This window comes from Monomorium pharaonis, chromosome 7 (genome assembly GCF_013373865.1).
Source record: "Monomorium pharaonis isolate MP-MQ-018 chromosome 7, ASM1337386v2, whole genome shotgun sequence".
NCBI lineage: Eukaryota > Metazoa > Arthropoda > Insecta > Hymenoptera > Formicidae > Monomorium > Monomorium pharaonis.
In genome coordinates this window covers 17,275,056-17,292,834 of record NC_050473.1, presented here as the reverse complement: position 1 = coordinate 17,292,834, position 17,779 = coordinate 17,275,056, and the positions used below count along the sequence as shown (strand labels likewise).

The window sequence follows — 17,779 nt, the reverse complement described above, 5'->3', positions numbered from 1 at the left end:
CGCCGTCTGTCACGGGCCCCGAATCGCGCGGCGGAAAAATATACCCTCGCGCGAATTGCGAGGACAAAAAAGTCGAGGGAAAGTCGAGAGCACGCTTCGTGTTTCGCGAGCATCCCGCTTTGTCTCTCCCAGTTTTCATGGGTCGTTAACCCCCGTTACGAAACCCCGTTTTCAGAAAGGAGAGAGAGAGAAAGGAGAGAGATGCGAATTTTCCACACGTAAATTATACACTCGCTGTGCAACGCAAGATTACAACTTTCCCAGGGGCGGGAGGAGGGGATGTCAAAAGCGAAGGGAGGAAGAAGAGAGAGATAAGCGCGATAGAATTTCTTAGAGGGAAACCGCGCGACCCTGTCGCGCCACGACGCAAGACCGCAAAAGGGTTTAAACGTCCCGTCCTCGGAAGGGTGTCGCGCACCTATCGATCGCGAGCGCGCGTCCACCGTCTCCCGGTGTATCGATAATTCCGAGGTGAAGCGGCCGCACGAGAGGGTGTAATTCCAATCTCTAGACTTGACAATCTCGAAACTCCAGATGGGCAGTTGACTGGCGAAGAAAAAGAAAGGATATTGAAACATATAGAGAAAGAATGAGAGAGAAAGAGAGAGGATGAAGGAAGAAGAGAGGGAGGGAGATGAGGAACGAGAGAGCATCGAACGCGGGCTGGGTCGCGAGCTTGCGCGAGCTCCGCGCGCAAGTTCCGTCAAGTAGTTTTCCAAATAGAGTCCATCGGCCGGCGAGAGAGAGAGTGGAAAAAAAGTAACCCATGAAAAGGGGGTTCGTTGTTGCGCCGCGCCGCTTGATACGCGCGGCGTTGCCGCGTTTCCGCGCGGCGCTGCGCACGCGTTGCATTAGCCCGGGACGCGCGAGCGATGGGACCGATCCGATTTTCGACTCTCCGACACGCACTCTGGAACGATCCTCCCGTGCCCGGTCGATAGAACGATGGACCCAGGGCCGCGATTGGGGATCCCGAGCCCCCGAGTCGTAGCCGCATTTAGTTTGCCTTACGCGCGTGAAGCTTGACGGGAATTCACATAAAGGAATTCAGCACTCTCTAAATCGTAATCAGTGGATATTCACTGATTCGCAGTGGCATACTGTAACTGTGATAATCAGTAGATATTCACCGCCTTTCTGTAATTTTCACTTCAGAATTAGCGTATAGTCATTGAAAATATTTATTTCACTAATTGATGATCAGTAAATGATTATAAGTGTATCGCTGAAAGTCAGTGTATTTTCCACTGACTTTGTCGAGTTTTCACTCATTGTGATTTAGAGGGCAAGGATTTTTTTAAAGGAATTGTCTCAAATAATGTTATTAAAGATAATTGTAGAAGTTCGGAAAATATCTCACAAGATGTTTGTTACATATAAGATGTGTTTTTCAGTTTGCGTTTTTTTTCCTCCAAAAAGATATTCTATACTTCAGGTATTTCTGGAAATAATTTGAAGATAGAAAGAGATCTTTTTAACAAATGATATTTTTTAAAACGTCTCTTGGAACGTTTTTCAGAAATTCTAACAAAGTTACATTAAAAAATCTTTTTGGAATGTAAGCAAACATTCGTCCACCGGACTAAACTACACCGTACATTGCTGCCGACAATGTTGCTTTCGAACGTGATATATCACCTAAAATTCATTAAACATGTGTCTGCCGTTTCGTCCTGGCATTTCTCTTTTTGCCGGACACGTCCGTTCCTTCACGCTGCGCCAGGGGGGAGGGTGATCCTCGGGAAACAAACAGCCCTGCGCGGCTGTCCCTTCCAGGCGGCAGGCATCGATGCCCTTTCCGGCCCTCGGATGGCTCGAAGCCATCGCTAGCCGCCGCAGCGGCGGCGACCGACGGCGACGTCGGGCGGCGTTGCCGCGACTTTCCTCCTGGAGAGCGCGTTTCGTCGTCGGCGAGGGCGACCGTGGGGCAGAGGGAGGGACGCGCGCGCGCTCTCTCTCCAACCCTTCGTCCTTCTCTGTCGCAGGCGCGCGCGCGCGCGCGAGCAGGGGTGGCCGACCAATTAAACATGTCGACCGCGGCGGGGTGTGGCGCTTGCGCATGCGCGGGGCCGTCTTGTGCGAGAGCGCGCGCGCGCGCGGCAGGGGGAGGCGCGGGAGTGGAACGTGGAACGAGCGAGCGCGGCGGTGGCGACGGTGGCGGCGGCGGCGGCGCGGCGGCGAGAAGGAAGGAACCGGCCGGCGAGCAGAAAGAGGCGACGAGTGCTTGGCGTACGGTTTGTGTAGTGCGCGCTACCGTCGAGTTAGGTTCGAGAGAGCGGAGATAGACCGAGAGCGGAGTGTGTATCGCGCGATCGAGCGAGGCGGCTTCTTCGGAGATTTACGCCGATCTTTGGCAAAAAGGAAAGCCAAGGCGACTTTAGGCGGACAACGGGCAACGTGTGAGAAAGAGAGAGAGAGAGAGAATACGCTTTCGTAAAGGAGACGCTTCAGCGGCCGACGAGAGAATATGACGATGGCAACCGAGACGGAGAACAACGGGCCCGAGAGCAAGGAGATCAAGGACGTGAAGGAGATGAAGGAGGCGCTTAAGGACGACGCGCCGCCGGACAACAAGCAGGAGGAGAAGGACGCGGCGGCGAAGAAGGACGACGACGCCACCGTGGCCGCCGCGGCCGGCGGCGGCGCGACCGCGGCGTCGGCGAAGGCCAGCACCGTGCACCACCCCGACTACGAGAAGGACGTTGTTTATCTGTATCAGTTCCCGCGGACGCCGCTCCTGCCGTCTCTCTCCCCGTACGGTCTCAAGGTGGAGACGTGGCTGCGGTTGAACGGCATCAAGTACGAGGTGAGTATTAGAGTGTAGAGCGCCGAGTACGTTTTTCCTTCCCTTCCCTCCTCCACCCCTCCCTTTCCTTTGACTCGGCTATCCCCTCGGCCAGCGCCAGGCTGCAAATCGGACCCCCTCACGCTTTCCTTCTTACGTGCGTGCACGTTCCTGCATGCATACGTGCGTGCGTGCGTGCGTGCATGCGTGACTGTCCGTCTGTGCCGGCCGCCTCCTGCGTGCCCGGCGAGGGAGGATCGATTTGCCGTTTATGCACCTCGAGCGGGCGCCGGTTCGTGTCTCACTCCGACCACCCCGTGTCGCTCTCTTCCCCGTGGATCGAGTTTGATATTTCTCTCGACGTCGATCGTTGTGATTCGGAAAAAATGAGGAGCATCGTCCTCGCGCGCGCGCAACCTTCTATCCCTCGTCATCGTCGTCGCTGTCGTCGCTGTCGTCACGATCCGAATAATCGAGCGAGCGATTTAAATCCCTCCGTCTGCTGCCCTCCTCACCCCTCTCGGCCCTCCGACCGTCGCAATCGGCGCGACATGGCGTCGCGCGATTTAATTCGCGCGGCTGGTAATGTCGGCCGGGCCGGAGTCCGCGCGTACAAACAACTCCGAACGTGAGGCCCGATCATCGTCCACGGGGATGATTTACGTCGTCCGATGATCGTCCACCCCCAATCGCCTTACACCCGGCGAGTTATACGTCCCGCGACGATCATTGGCCCCCTTGGAGTGAATCGAATTGGAAGACGCTCCCCCTTCCCCCGGGACGCAAATAGATTTCGCGGACAAAGATGATTGTTGCGAAGGGAAGACGCTGGCCGCGAAATGTTCCAACGACATTAGGCTATATTTAGCGACTCCCTTTGAACGATTTCGTTTCTCTCTCTTTCTCTCTTCTCTCTCTTTCTCTCTTTCTCTTTCTCTCTCGCTCGCTCTCTTGCTCTCGCGCTCTCGGATTGTACGTACGTTCTTCCGGTCGAGGTGATCGCGTCGTGTACGTGCTCGAGTGCGCGTCGCGGCGTCGCAAGCGTAATTATCTTGCTGCTGCGACGCACGATAAAAATGCACGCATAAAGACGGCCTTCGCGCGGGCCGCTTCAAAATGGCGGCCGCTGTCAACTTTCGGAGCGGTCGTGCTACCGACGACCCCAGGCGTAGCCGAGCCCCGCACTGAAAAGCGGTGGAAAGTCCTCGACTCGCGAGTCCTCGGGGAGTCGTGATTAAATTTTCTTTTTTCTTTTTTCTTTTTTTCTTCAATCACAGCGACGGGTGCAGGTTCTCATGTTCTACGCGTGCGAACGAAGCCCTGCGCGAGTTACCACGTAGGGGCGACACGATCGAAGTGAAAACACGATAAAAATGACGGTTCCTCTGTGCCTCTCTGGCTTTCGGGAAGATGAAAAGTATGTTCGTCACGCTTCTCGGGACATCGGATTTCGCGCGCGCTCGCATCAGGAGCCTCGGGATATGTTAGATTTAATTGATCTGCCTTCTCTCCGTGCGCCCGTATTCTTTTTTTTTTTTCGTCCCGCAAGAATGAGGAAAACGGCATTCCCCGTCTGTTAATCGAAGGATCGCGCTCGGCTCGCGCGCGTAATTCCGGAGTAGCCACAGCGTGTCCGGCTGATATTTGCGCGCGGCCGCGCGAGGAGCGATCGGCCGTTTCTTTCCGCCGCGCGATTTTATTGATATAGAAAGCGGGGCGCGTCTCTCGCGTTTCCGAGAGGCGAGGAAAAAACGATCCTCGGACGAAAGTCGATTCCGCCGCCGGAATATCGCGCCCCTTCCCGAGAAACGAATTGTTGCATCGCGTATATTCTCTTTCTCTCTCCCTCTCTCTATCTCTATATCTTTCTCCCTCCTTTACTCGCCGCGATTCGAGAGATATCGTCGCGAAAATCGACTGTCGTCGACGAGCTCGCTTTCTCGCGCGCGAAAGTTCGAAATTCGCTTCCCAGCGAGATAACGTCCCTCGCGCCCGCGTCTAATTATCGCGATTCATTAGGACGACATTGTGAGCGAAGATCATCGCTAATGATCGGTATAATGGCCAATTGAGAATTCGCCGGTCGCCTCGCCTTTGTATCTTCATTGTCGGCCGCTGTGTGGTCGTTAGCCTAGGAGCGGCGGGTTAACGGGCCTTCTCACATTTTCATTACTGTAACGCATACGTCCGTATCCGAGCGCTTCCAGCTGCGGGATTCCAGCCGTTTCGAACGATCACGTGTTGGTTCACGAGGTGGAAGGAAAAAAAAAATAACCAGGCCTGTGTGTACGAAATAGCTCCGCGTCGGCCGGCTCGAAACTCCGTAATTTTCTCCTCTCGCGATGTCGAGCGCGAGCGGCCAGCTATTAGGATATATGCCGATTCGCGAACAATCCGCGCTTCCTTCCGACCGTAAATTCTTGGGACGGTTTTCTCTTTTCTTCTCTTTTTACCGTAGACACCAGCTAAGAGTTATCGAGATTTTACGTAATTTTTAAACCTATCATGGCCCGTTCCTTCCAACGTAGATCAACTTTAATCTTGGTTCAATTTACTTGTTGTCGTACTCTAGTTCTAAACATCAGGAAAGGATAAAGAGTAAGTTAAAACGAGATTAAAGTTAATCCACGTTGGTAGAACGTATGAGCCTGTATGAGCGGATTGAAATAAACTGTTGCAGGAATATTTATCGGAGCATTGTTAGTACATGTAAAAATTTCGATTCAATTTGTAATGCTACTTTTTCATCAAACTTGCAAATCGTGATTTTACATGAAAGTAAACGAATAAATCATAAAATCAATACTTTTAAATCAACAACAGAATTGTGCCCACATTTTATAAATAATCAAGCGTAGTAATGGAACATTATGAAATTTTTATGTTTTTGTTAATGCTTAGTTATATGACGCATCTCAACGGAAAATGTGACTGTCGTTTTTGAATTATTTCTTCCGAACTAGTTGAATAAAAATTTTTATGATTCATCCTCGAATTAAAGCTTTGAGAACGGCGACGAAATTGGAACGTAGCGAGGATTTTGAAAAAGTACTTGAAAGTATTTTCAAAACATTCTGAGCGTGGAAGTCCGCGCATACAATCGTCTCTTTAACCGATCGCGCCGCGCGCTAGAACAAAGTTCCCCGTAGTCACAGAACTCCGCGCAGAATTCCGCGCCGGTGATCTCTAGCCTGGTTATCGACCCTCCCGTGACACATTTGTCTTCCTTCTACATTGTCGACGCTCCCTGCCTTACCCCCTTCGAGTCGTTACCCCGACATCTGTTGAACATAACGTCATTCCTGCGGAAGGGAGCGGCGAGGAGGAGCGGCATTGCCATTTCGTTGCTCCGTGCTAAACAGAGGAACGCTTTCTCTCGACGAAGTTTCAGAGCGAGCTTCTTCAAACATGCGCCCTTCTCCTCCCCTTTTTCTCTAATCTAATCTGAATCTGATGCCGGTAACGTCAATATTATTGTATTAAAAGATCGATTCCTGCGGAGAAAAGCTTATCGATGTCATGACATGTGTTTTATTATATTTGAAGATAATATATTCGTTTCTTTAATGAAGTTTCGAAACGAGCTTCAAAGAAATGCACCTAATCTAATCTACTATATTGACGGTGATATCGTCGAGAGTCACATTTCAGAGCTCGATCTCTAGAGACGGAAAAAAAGTGAGCAATTTCATCGGCACGCGTTTTATTTCGAGATTACCCGTCGTATCTAATCTGAACAAAGGATTCGTTCAACACGCCAAAGTGCGTACGGAGAGGGTTAATAGCGCTATTATCATTGGGACTTCCGACTTCGAGACGTATCAATCGCGCGCAATGCACGGATTATTTATGGTCTACGCTATAAATAGCGTATAGAGAGTTTGCGCTGATATTAGAAGCTATTACTCATTTTAACGTAATGAGAACGAAGATAATTACACGGCGATGTAATTAGTTTGCGGCGTCTTTCCGTCGGGGGGGAAAAAAAAGCTAATTAGATATATTTCTTTCAAAACTCCATTATATTTTTGACGTGAGATACGACGTCGATTTGATGAAGTGTTCGAGGCAAAATACCTTATATATATCTTTCGTAGAAACAGCGACAATTTGTTTCTTCCAGCGCACAGTTTTATTTCTTCTTCAGCAGTTCTGAAGATTTAATGCTCGCCTTTCAATGTTTAATCGCATATTTCAAAACTACGATGCAGCAATGAGAACTTTTTTTATTTCCGTCCGGCTTTTAATTAATATTTATGACTGAAAATTTAATCCCTTTAATATTTATGGCTTAAAAATAAGTTTCTCTTATATACAATTTCCTTCGAACGTGAACACTTAGCGTCGCCAGTGAGTATCTGCGATTCTCGACGTCAGTTAATTATTTCCCTCTCGAGTCGCTCGATAGTCGTAACCGCGTGTCGAGAAGTGGCAGCTGTCCCGTCGTCGTAACGTCGTGCCACGAGACGTCGTTCTTCGCCGCGTTTTTCCACCGCGATGAATAGCCGTTCCGATCGCGAAACGATAGAATGGAAGAAAAGAGGTCGCAGGTAATACGGAGGAAGTTCCTATTTGAACTAATCAATTAGCCAAGATAGCCGCAGAGATAACGCCGGGGGGCGGGGAATGGCCGAGATCAATTGGTGGGGGCCAGGCCAATTTTCGGGCGACGTGCGAGAAACGTGGTTATCGCGCGCGTTCTCCTGTTGTTTTCCGAGGTATAGCGTTTCTTCTACCGTTTCGCATCGATAACTCCGTGGTAACTGGAACTCGACCGACACCGTTCCGTCGTGACCTGACAGATAACACGATAGGTACGCCCTATATCTGAAGGCGCGAGACCTTCTTCTGTTTCCAAGGCGAAACGATCTTTCTAGCCCAGTTTCGTGTTTAACTCTCCGAGAGGGAAAAAAAAAGAGATCGGTGTGCAACCTTGCTTTGCAAACCAAAGGTATCTTGTGCGGAAACTCACTTATAAATAGGTCTTTCTAATTGAGGAGTAAATTATCGAGGATTATGGAGATAAGCGGGAATCCAATTTTCAGATACGTTAAACCTCTTCCGAGCGTGTCAATACATCATCAGGAGGGAAAAGCCGCGTTTCTCTCTCTCTCTCTCTCTCTCTCTCTCTCTCTCTCTCTCTCTCTCTCTCTGTTTCTCCTCGATGAAGCTGTCATTGACTGGTCATTGTGCGAGGAGAGAAAAGCGAAACGCTTCGGACTTTCGTGCCTCGTGAGGCAGGCCGCTAAAATGTGTGTTACTGCCATTCGAGGAATGCGTTTCTTTGTCCGCTTTTTCCCGCCCCGTGGGCTCCGCTAATCAATGAAATCGCGCTGAATACTTGCGCTTCCGCGTTCCCCGCTTTCGATAGGCCGCGACCGAGCGAAAGCGCCGCGCCGGCCGGCGTGTTTGAGGAAAATGAATTTATATATCAGGTCGCTGAGCACCTAGGTACACCTGTACGCCAGGTGAGCGCCGGAGGATTTTGCGTCCTCGATAACCAGCGCTCCGAGAACAACATCCGATTATGTCAAGCGCGCAGGTATCTGGCTTCGTGCGCAACGAACCTCGAGCATCGAAATCCCATCTTGTCAGGGCAAGAGATAATTCAGGGAGGCGTTCGAGAGGATACAAAGGCGAGAACACGAGGAGGGGGGGGGGGTGAGCGGATGGAAATTAGGATGGAACGTTAAAAAACGATTTCGTGTAATCGGCGCGCGCGTATAAGAAAATAATTTTCCGTCTGAGCGCGGCGCTCATGGAGCGCGCGAACGCTCACCGCCGGTTAATACCGCGCTACCGATGTAGAAACAATTGGCAAATTATTAAGTGCAGGCATCCGCCCGTTAATCCTCCATCGGAGTGTTCACACGTGTTTCGCACCCGTCTGTCACACGAGTTTCCCACCATCGGCGTCGCCTAGCGCCGAAGCGCGCGCGTGGACGTTGGCAGCTCTTAGATCTCACGTGGAGAGGTCCAGAATGTAACCAGAGAACGAATTAATGTATGGCAAATTATTGTAAATTATTGTAAATTGTACAAAGCATTCTCGATATTTCACGAGAAAAAAATCCTGTAACGTCCTAAGGAGACGTATAGAATTTTTATCTCGTGAAATATCGGGAATCCTTTTTACGGTTTGTAACAATAATTGCGGCAGTTACTACAAAATTATTATTATTAATTTGCAAAACATTCGTCAATTTCGCTAAGAGTTTCTTCTTCTAGTCTGCTTCGGGGCTATTTTAATGGCTTTCGCAGCTTACGACGAGGAGATCGCGCTTTTAATTATTAAAAAATTATCAGAAATACCATCGCTGCGTTATTTTTGGACACCCTGTGTATCGGCGAGAATTTAAGAAAACTACACGTTCAGATTTCCGCGCCAGCCTGGTTCATCTCGGCTTATCGAAGAGGGAAGGGCGAGGAAGGAAAGGGCGGGGCGGCGTATGAGATGGCTCTCGGAACCGCTGTGCTCGGTGCAGCTGCACGCATCTTTGACCTTCGGTCATTGCATAGGCGTAGATAATCGTGGGTTCGCCCTCGAGAGGAAATTCTTAAGGCGGCCGAAATTTTTATATTTCCTTATGAAACAATAATTAGACGCGAATGATAGGTGTGCTGCAGTATTAGAATTTTATAGCAACTGTCCGATTATTACTATGACTAATTATTCTTATGTTTTAAGGCTTTCAAAAAAATTATGTACATTAGTAGTATTCGTCAAATAACTGATCGATTTTGGATTCTATGGTTACAAGTCCCCCATCGTTTTCGCGATGTTCGCGGCGCAATTCACGTGAAGAGACCGATCGCAGGAGTGTTAGGCCCGCGCGCTACCGACGCTTCGCCTCGTACAATTATAAATGACTGCACAATGCTTGTGAATTCCTTCCGTAAAGGTACTGTAAAGGACATAGTCAACACCGACCGAGTTATGGTGCGGGCTGGGTCGCTCGCAACTTAACGAGCCATGAAATTAGCTGACTCATAGGATTTAAACAGCATTCTACGGGAGGAAAAAATACAAAGTGCTGCCGGTTAACTTAGAAGAAGCCGCCGACGTTATTTTTCCCACCGTTTTCCTTCGGAATAACATCGCTCTCGCTTCGGTTACGAACGTTTAACCGTTATGGAACGGCGTCGTCGTCGTCGTTGGAAGAGAGGAGAAGATGCACTCGAGAGTGCAGCGCGAGAACGTTACGGATTTCATGTATTTGGAAATATAAGAATTCCCCCCCCCCCCAAGGCGGAGAGGATGAGCGCAAGAAGGCGTCGCGGTTTATTGCCGCGGATAAGAGAAGAAGCGAGAGAGCTTTATTGAACGAGATCGGATACGCATGGTACGTTTCACGTTCCACTCCCGATCCTACGATCGCGGTAACGTTTGCACACGGGACGAGATAGATTAGCGTTAATCGGAGAACCGTATTTCCGCTGTGCGCTTATATTTCTGGAGCGCAGTGTTTATTTATACGGGACGCTCTATAGGGATTTATTTTGCCTCTTCGATTACGTTCGCGCCGACAGATGCAAATGAATAGACAGATTTTGTTATCGTTCGGCACGCTGTTAATGAAAATTCAATTTAAAACTTAATTACCGTCATTAGAAGTCGACCGGCTCTATCCTCCTCTCTATGCCGATGGTCACGCTTGTCCATCAAGTCAACCTTGCACATTTTTACATATCACGTTGACAAAAGGAAAATTCCATTGTCAGATTTTCGTTTAAAGAAAATTTATATTTATATTTGGCATAAAAAAAGAAACACCCGGTAGGTTGACAGAAGGTAGGGGTCAGGAAGGGGGGGAGCAACCTGTGTATGTGTGTGTGTGTGTGCGTATCTTTCCTTCTTTTTTACCGGCGAAGTAAAAAAAAAAAGAAAACATACACAGATACACGCGGCCGATATGCATTCCAACCGCGTCATTGCCGCAACCTGTTTTAAGGCGCGTACAGTCGGGTAACGGCGTTGATCGCGATTATCGGCCACGGTGCCTTTCCGAGAAGCTTTCGAAAGGCAGCGAAAATACAATGTCAAGCGGCCGGGGAAGTGAAGGAGAGAGGTAGCCAGAGGAGGAACGCTCTGCTCGCTCGTTCGCGCGCGCGTTTCTCCTCCTCTCAGCCGCGCCGTGTGTTTCCGGCGATTTAAAGACCGCGCGGCGACCTGCCTCAACCGTAAAGTAGGTGCATGTTTTCCTCACCTGCTTGCTCGCTCGCTCGCTCGCCAAGCAGCCGCGAAAGCGCGCGTGTTGGTGCACACGCGGGCGACCACCACCCGCTATCGACACCAACGCCGGACGAAAGTTTATAAATAAAATTTTACGTGCAGCGAGGAATTCGCGATTACGCGTGTCGTGGGCGTATCGACCGACTTCCGTTTTACGACACTCTGCTCCTACGTTAATGCCCCCGCGGGGTGAGAAGGATCGAAACGTGGGGACGTTCTCCCCTAATCGCGATCGTAATTTTAACGCTATTACGGTGTATCCACCGGATAACGTGGGATCTATTCCGCTTCTTTGCGAAACGGCGGAAAACGGACGTCGTTCGTCGCAACTTTTATATTATCTATCGTATCTCCGTTGCTGAGCCTCACACGCGCGCGCCAATTAAAACCTTGTTGAAACGAAATTTAAAATTTATATATACCTAACTGAAGGATACATTAAAACATTTTTATTAATTGAAGGATATAAATAATTTTTGTTTTCGAAAAGCTTTCAGAAAAGTTTCTTCAAATTAATTATTTTATACTTTTTTCGTTCGGGGAGAATTTAAGTCTTCCTAACTCCGACTTTGATTTTTTTAAATACCAATGTCGAGTGAAGTTTGCTCGCTGCGAGATGTTTTTTCAATATAATTTATCTTTTCAAGAGGCACGGTAATGCCTCGTAATTCCTTCGTGATCCCTTTTTGTCTCACGTACTTACCGTTTGCGACTTCGGCATATTTTATGACTGGGTTACGAGTATTCTTCTTGCGAATGAAATTGTAATAAGCGTGTTTAATTATACACATCTCTTATCTTATCGTGTCACGACTCGACTGTTGTTTATACAGGCGTGTTCCGTTAACGTTCAACTTGACCGAATCGTGATTAAAGAATTATGGTTATCACGGCGACTATTAATCGGTAGAATGTTTACTCGTAGGACTATCAATATCACACACATACATTATACTGACTGCGAAAATAACTTTGATGTGTTTTCTTCTCTTCTACTTTCGCTACTTACATTCAGATTTATGAGTTCAAGTCAGAGCTCGACGAAAAAAGAGTCAGTTATCATAACCGACACGATTAGTTGATACAATTAAATATATACGATACTTTGTGAGATAATTTCTAAACTTGAGTAGAGATGTACGTCAGAATAAAAATAGAGAGAGTTTATTTTTGTTGGCGCTACAAAGTCGACAACGACTACGAGTCACACGCAAATCGAACAATGGCTAATTAACGCTAGTTGTAAGCATCTATTGTTGATTTAATCGCGATGCAAACGTGCAGCGACGAAAATCAGTGTGCTAATCAGCGTACGATGTACACACGCATGACGATAACAAGCGGGATTTGTTGCGCGTGACACGGTGCGCATCTTGTCTAGAAAATTTTTACCTAACAATAAACTCGAGATACATCGTGATAAAGAAGGGGTGATTATGAGGAAAATACTTTCGGGGAAAATTGCGCTTTAAAATTGCAGATAGATAAGACAAGTTCTCACTTCGACGTGTCTCTTAAGTGAGCTTCAATTCAACAAAGAAAATTCACGGAAGGAAGACAACAATTACAAATTCATCGCTCGCAGCGTAGCTACGCCCATTCATTAATCGAGTCTGCAAAGCTCGCGAAAGAATACGAGAATGTGAGTTTCATCTCGGCGAAAAGCGAAGATCGGCACTCGATCGCCAGGCTCGCTCTCCGCGCGCGTTACATCCGCCGCTCGATTCAGTCAGGAATCTCGTATCGCGCGGTTTATTATTCGAGCGCGTGCCAAAGGCCGCCTTGCGTCAATAACTCGCGAGCGGAGCGGAGCGGAGCGCGAAACGGAATGGAAATCGGTATTCACGAAGCGTTTGCCTCCCCGCGGCAGGACGCGGCGACGACACGGCGATAAAGAGGCGCGTATGGTGCTCACTTTATATAGCAATGCGCGCGAGTCTCACACGTATGTCGCAAGAAGACGGACGGACAGCCCTCGGACCAGCGAGGAATAATGCGATACATATTGACGAGCTGCCGATGCGCTCGCGGTGGAAAAACAATCGCCTCTCCGCGCCTTGCTCCTCCCTCGTTTCCTCTCCCCCTCCTCTTCCTTCCAGCTCGCTATGCGTGCCGACCGGATAATTTGCGCGTTTTCTTCGCCGATTAATTCTTCAGGAATTTTTATCCGCCCTCCTCGAAGTTTATCGGTCGGTAGTCGGTCGGGAATTTTTTTTTGTACGCTTCGTAAGAAGTGTCACTTTTGCTAGCTAATCTGTAAGCGATCTTTCTTGCTTTTTTTCCCCCGCGTGGCGCAAATAAATGTTAAATGTCAAGATAACCGAGATCAGTAAACATTTTGCTGTAATGTATACATACTCGTAGTACAGTGAGATATGTAGTGTGTATAGATAGATAAAATCGAGAAGACATATTTGTGGAGTAAATAAAGAAATAAAAGATTTTTTTTAAACGGATATTAAAGCATATTTCTGATACATTTTTTACTCGACAATTGCTTGCCGTGAGGAAAGGAGATAAAAATCCATGGAGTGAAATATTTTTAATACAGCAGTAAAATATAATAAAAAACTTTATAACGCAGGCTACGCCGTCGCGTGTCGCGACGCAAGAAGAGAGATACAAGTCGAACCGATAACAAATTCCAACTTGTGCCTTCGATCTCTCTCAATTGATAAAGTCAACAGGCTCGCGAGGCTCGTCCTCCCGATTGTTTTTATAATACTGCCAGACTGATTTACTCGTGCCGCGTGCGATCGATCGGACGGGTTGATGATAAATTGGCGCCAGTGTTACGGAATTTCTTTCAATAATAAATTCCTGGCATTCCGCCGGCGTCGAGTCACGCGTCCCCCCTTCCTCCCCCCCCCCAGGTCCCCGGCGAGATCGGTAATGAGACGTCGTCGTAATGCATATAGCAAATAATAACGTCGGTCGTAAATTAAGCGATTCCAGAGCGCTCTCGATTGTGAGGCGACGCGAGTTTTTATCGTCCAGCATGATCGGTCACCCGGCGCAATTATTCATGAAGAGTGACTCACCGGAATGGTATATCCTGGAATTCAGTCTTATAGTTACTGACGCGAGAACACTATTGCGACACACGGTCGTACGCATTAGAGTTCCGCTCGGAATGTCGGCTCAGATAATTCGAGAGCTTCTCGATTGCGCCGTTACAACAACAACAACGAGATCGTCTCGATTTCTAAAAAAAAAAAAGGAAAGAAGAACCTATTTTTGGAGGGAGGAGTCAATCCGCATTTACTCAATGTAAATTTTATTCAATATTAGAGAGTATATTAACGTTAATTATGCTAATGTCAATTGTAATAATATTAATATTAATATTAATTATTTCTATTTATTTTTTAGACACTGGTATATATTTTTTTTTAATATTTATATGCCGAGAACTTGCATCATCTTTTTTCTGCTTAATATATCCATAGAAGCGAAAGGATGTGGAATTATCCGTCTCATTATCCAATTAACTGTAACCCTGATATTATGCTGAATCTATTATACAAGAAGTATATACACAATCTCGGGAGGTTGCGTTATATTAAAATGAAGCGTGGCCATGAATGTCCAAGATTGGAATGTGTCAACATACTACCGACGTGCTTATCGCACCTTAGTAGGAAATATCGTATTTACGTTATCTGTTACACCAGATTGATTCACATATACGATACCGGCCGATGGTTCTCGTAATAGCGATCTCTCGTGTCCCGTGCCGTTTAAAACGCGACGACGACGACGATGCGCGTCTCGCTCGACACGTGAGCAGCTCGGATTTTCCCCGGCGCGGTCGCGCTCTTCTCGCAAATGCCCAAGTAATGTACGGCTATAACGCACGACATCACGCGCGCAATCGGCGTATAACGCGATATTAGCTCCTCGATATTATCGATCCCGTTACGCGGTATTACCTACCTACGCGGTAGGTGTACAGGTGAACCCGGTGAGTCCGCTCGAACGGATTTCAGATGCACGAAAGTCCACGGCGCTCACCTGGCGCGCATCATCGTTCCCAACGAGCGTTACGGAACCGCTCGGTTAACGTGTTGATCTTCGCCGTGGAAAACGCGTCGTACGACTGCACAATGAACGATCTTTCCGAAGGTAAAGCGCCGCATTGTTCCCGCGTTTTTTTGCGTCAATTATTGTCGTTCGTATGCCGGGGCAAAACGGGGCAAACTGTTTTCCTTTCGGGAGCGTTTCGATGAAGCGAAGCCTCGTGATAAGGCTGATCCCTTGCGCGAGGCCTAGGTGGTCTCCAGGCTCCACGAGGAAGATTCTTTCCTCCCTCCCTCCCTTTCGAGAGACTTTCAGATTCAAAACACGCGCGCACGTGCGTCCATAAAAGATATCACGATAATAAAGCGCGACCCCGCAAAGTTTCTGAGAAGTTCTAAAGAAAGGTCCAACTGGAAAGCTATTGATTTTCCATAGATTTGCCGCATCAAATATAACATTGGGTCGGCAAATCTTTAATATTACATTCTTAATTCCACGGCGCTTATTTATAGGTCGTCAACGTTGCCGTCGTATCCGAAACGATCGTTCTCGTTTCATCGGACATTTATATGAAACGTGGCGAAGATGGAAATCGGGTTGTGTTATTTTACACGTGAATCCGCAGGGAGGGGGGAAATCGGTAAATTAATACCTCGAAATTCTGTCTCGATAACCCTATTATGCCGTCTATTGCCGTTCTGTTTATCCTCTCTATTACCATTGTTCAAAACTTGCATGATTCCGGAGACGCAATAAAGATTTACAAGCGACGGCTCATGCAAATTATGTGTACAGAGTTTGTGCATACGTACACGAACAATGTGCATATTGTTCTTTGGACGTATACCTACTGCGCGTGAAATATGACGTACTTTGGTTTCGTGTCTGTTACTTGCATCACGCTATTCAGCGGAGCAAAAAAGTAAAAATTATAGAAAATTCTTCTTCCGTGCAATATGTATTCTACAATATGCGCTGTTACGATCTCCGGAGATGTTTCAATTTTTTTTTAATAGTGCAAAAAAAAAGATATACGATCCAACATAGTGGAATTTTTTTTCGCGTAGTATGATGTATTCGAATTTTCTTTAATGTCATCGCGGCTATTATTTTTATCGAACCGCCGTTATTGTTTCTGCAATTAGTCACGATCGAGGCCTCGAGCACGTAACTCGCATTGCGGTAACGGGCGTGGTTTCTAAATATAATTTTTATTACCCGCCTCTTCTTTCGCTTTTGCCTACAGTTTCTCCCTAAAGCTTTTTCTCCAGGTTTCCTTCTAGGAAGACGTAAATTTCAAACCTGCAAAAAGACTGCCGTTTAGGTCTGATTTGGTAGTAAAGGAACACCAGATGTATTTCAACAGTTTGATATTAATTTCGTAGCAAGAAGATACATTGTTGACACGAGAATTAAAAATATTATGAAGAAGACATTTTTTTGTGCCACGTATTAAATTTTTTGCTTGTTTCTTGTTTGTAATCTTTTTTTTTTTTGCTACTTGTATTTCATTCCTCGAAGTTCAGATGCAACGTAATGAAATTGTCTTTTGCAGCTGTGAGGGATGAGATATACGTTATGAGATATGTAAAAAGTTCGAGCGCAGCATTTTCGAACAGGATCGCTTGCTGAGTTCTTTTGAGTTTTCGTTTTCAGTTTCAGTCTACGACACACGATAATTATTTACTATTAGATATTTACATTTCTGTTTTTACTCATAATTTTTATTTTTAACAAGCCTTAATGTTCTTGTCTTTTTTGTAATAAATTACAGCAAAATATAATAGGACGAGAGAAAGAGAGGAAAAGACGAGAAACTTGAACTTAAATTTTTTTTTTTTTTGCTAAACGCAGCCACAGGTATTCTTCAGAAACAAAGTGTTTTTAGATTTTATAAATATTAACTGCATTCTTTCTCACAACAGACTTTTTGCAAGTAAAACTCGAGAGTCGTACTTTCGTCTTTCTCCCTTTTTATTTCTCGAGATAGGAAAGCAGCAGAGGGAGATTTATTTCCACAAGTAAGAATTGTAAAGTAGCTAGAGTTATCAGGGGCAGTTAGTCATAACATCAGCACATTTAATTACCGTTATGAGATGCGTGGACACGAGAGGCAGCGGTTCGGCAGCGTGCGAGAGTCCGCGACGATCCGCCTGCGCCGTGAGATTTTTTACGGTCGGCGTGCCAGCTGTCTAATTTCAAGTACGGTGGCGTATATAGAAATAAAAGCGACGGAAATAAGTGCGGGGGTGGAAGCGCATCTCTTAAAATAGCGACGAAAGACCTTACTCGCGCTCTCTTCCTCCCTCCATCCCTTCCTCCCTCTCATTCTTTTTCTCTCTATCTCTGGAGCCAGCGCGATCGCGCGCGTATCTCTCGCAATAAGAACAAAGCGCGTGGACAAAGAGAAAAGTCTACGGATGCGTCGGCGGCACGAGGAGGAGGCGAGCGAAACGCACGGGAAGGAGGAGAGAAGACGACGGAAACGAAAAGGACGGCGGGAGGGCACAAGGCGGTGACTGGCAAGCGTTCTATTACATTCCATTAGCCGGTGACAAGATTGCCCGCTCTGGAAACGCGATTGTCTTCCTTCCTCTCACCCCCTTTCTCTCTCTCTCTCTCTCTCTTTCATTCGCGTTCCTCTCGTTATACGGGAGCGGAATCGTAACGCGCGTCCGCTCGCGCTTACTTTTCAAGAGAGACGTCGCGTAATTATTTCATGACTACTTGTCACACGGACG

At 47.2% G+C, this 17,779-nt stretch overlaps 1 protein-coding gene across 2 annotated transcripts in view; it reads left to right on the top strand.

The window, feature by feature from the left end:
- The first annotated feature begins 2,166 nt into the window (after nucleotides 1-2,166).
- LOC105835148 (failed axon connections) overlaps nucleotides 2,167-17,779 on the top strand; it is a 29,343-nt gene continuing 13,730 nt past the window's right edge. Inside the window, exon 1 of one of the 2 annotated variants that reach the window (XM_012678169.3) lies at nucleotides 2,167-2,806. In XM_012678169.3, the coding sequence (XP_012533623.2) occupies nucleotides 2,468-2,806 (339 nt within the window). In that variant the 5' untranslated portion in view covers nucleotides 2,167-2,467. The remainder of the gene's footprint in view (nucleotides 2,807-17,779) is intronic. The other variant, XM_012678170.3, reaches the window with a different exon arrangement.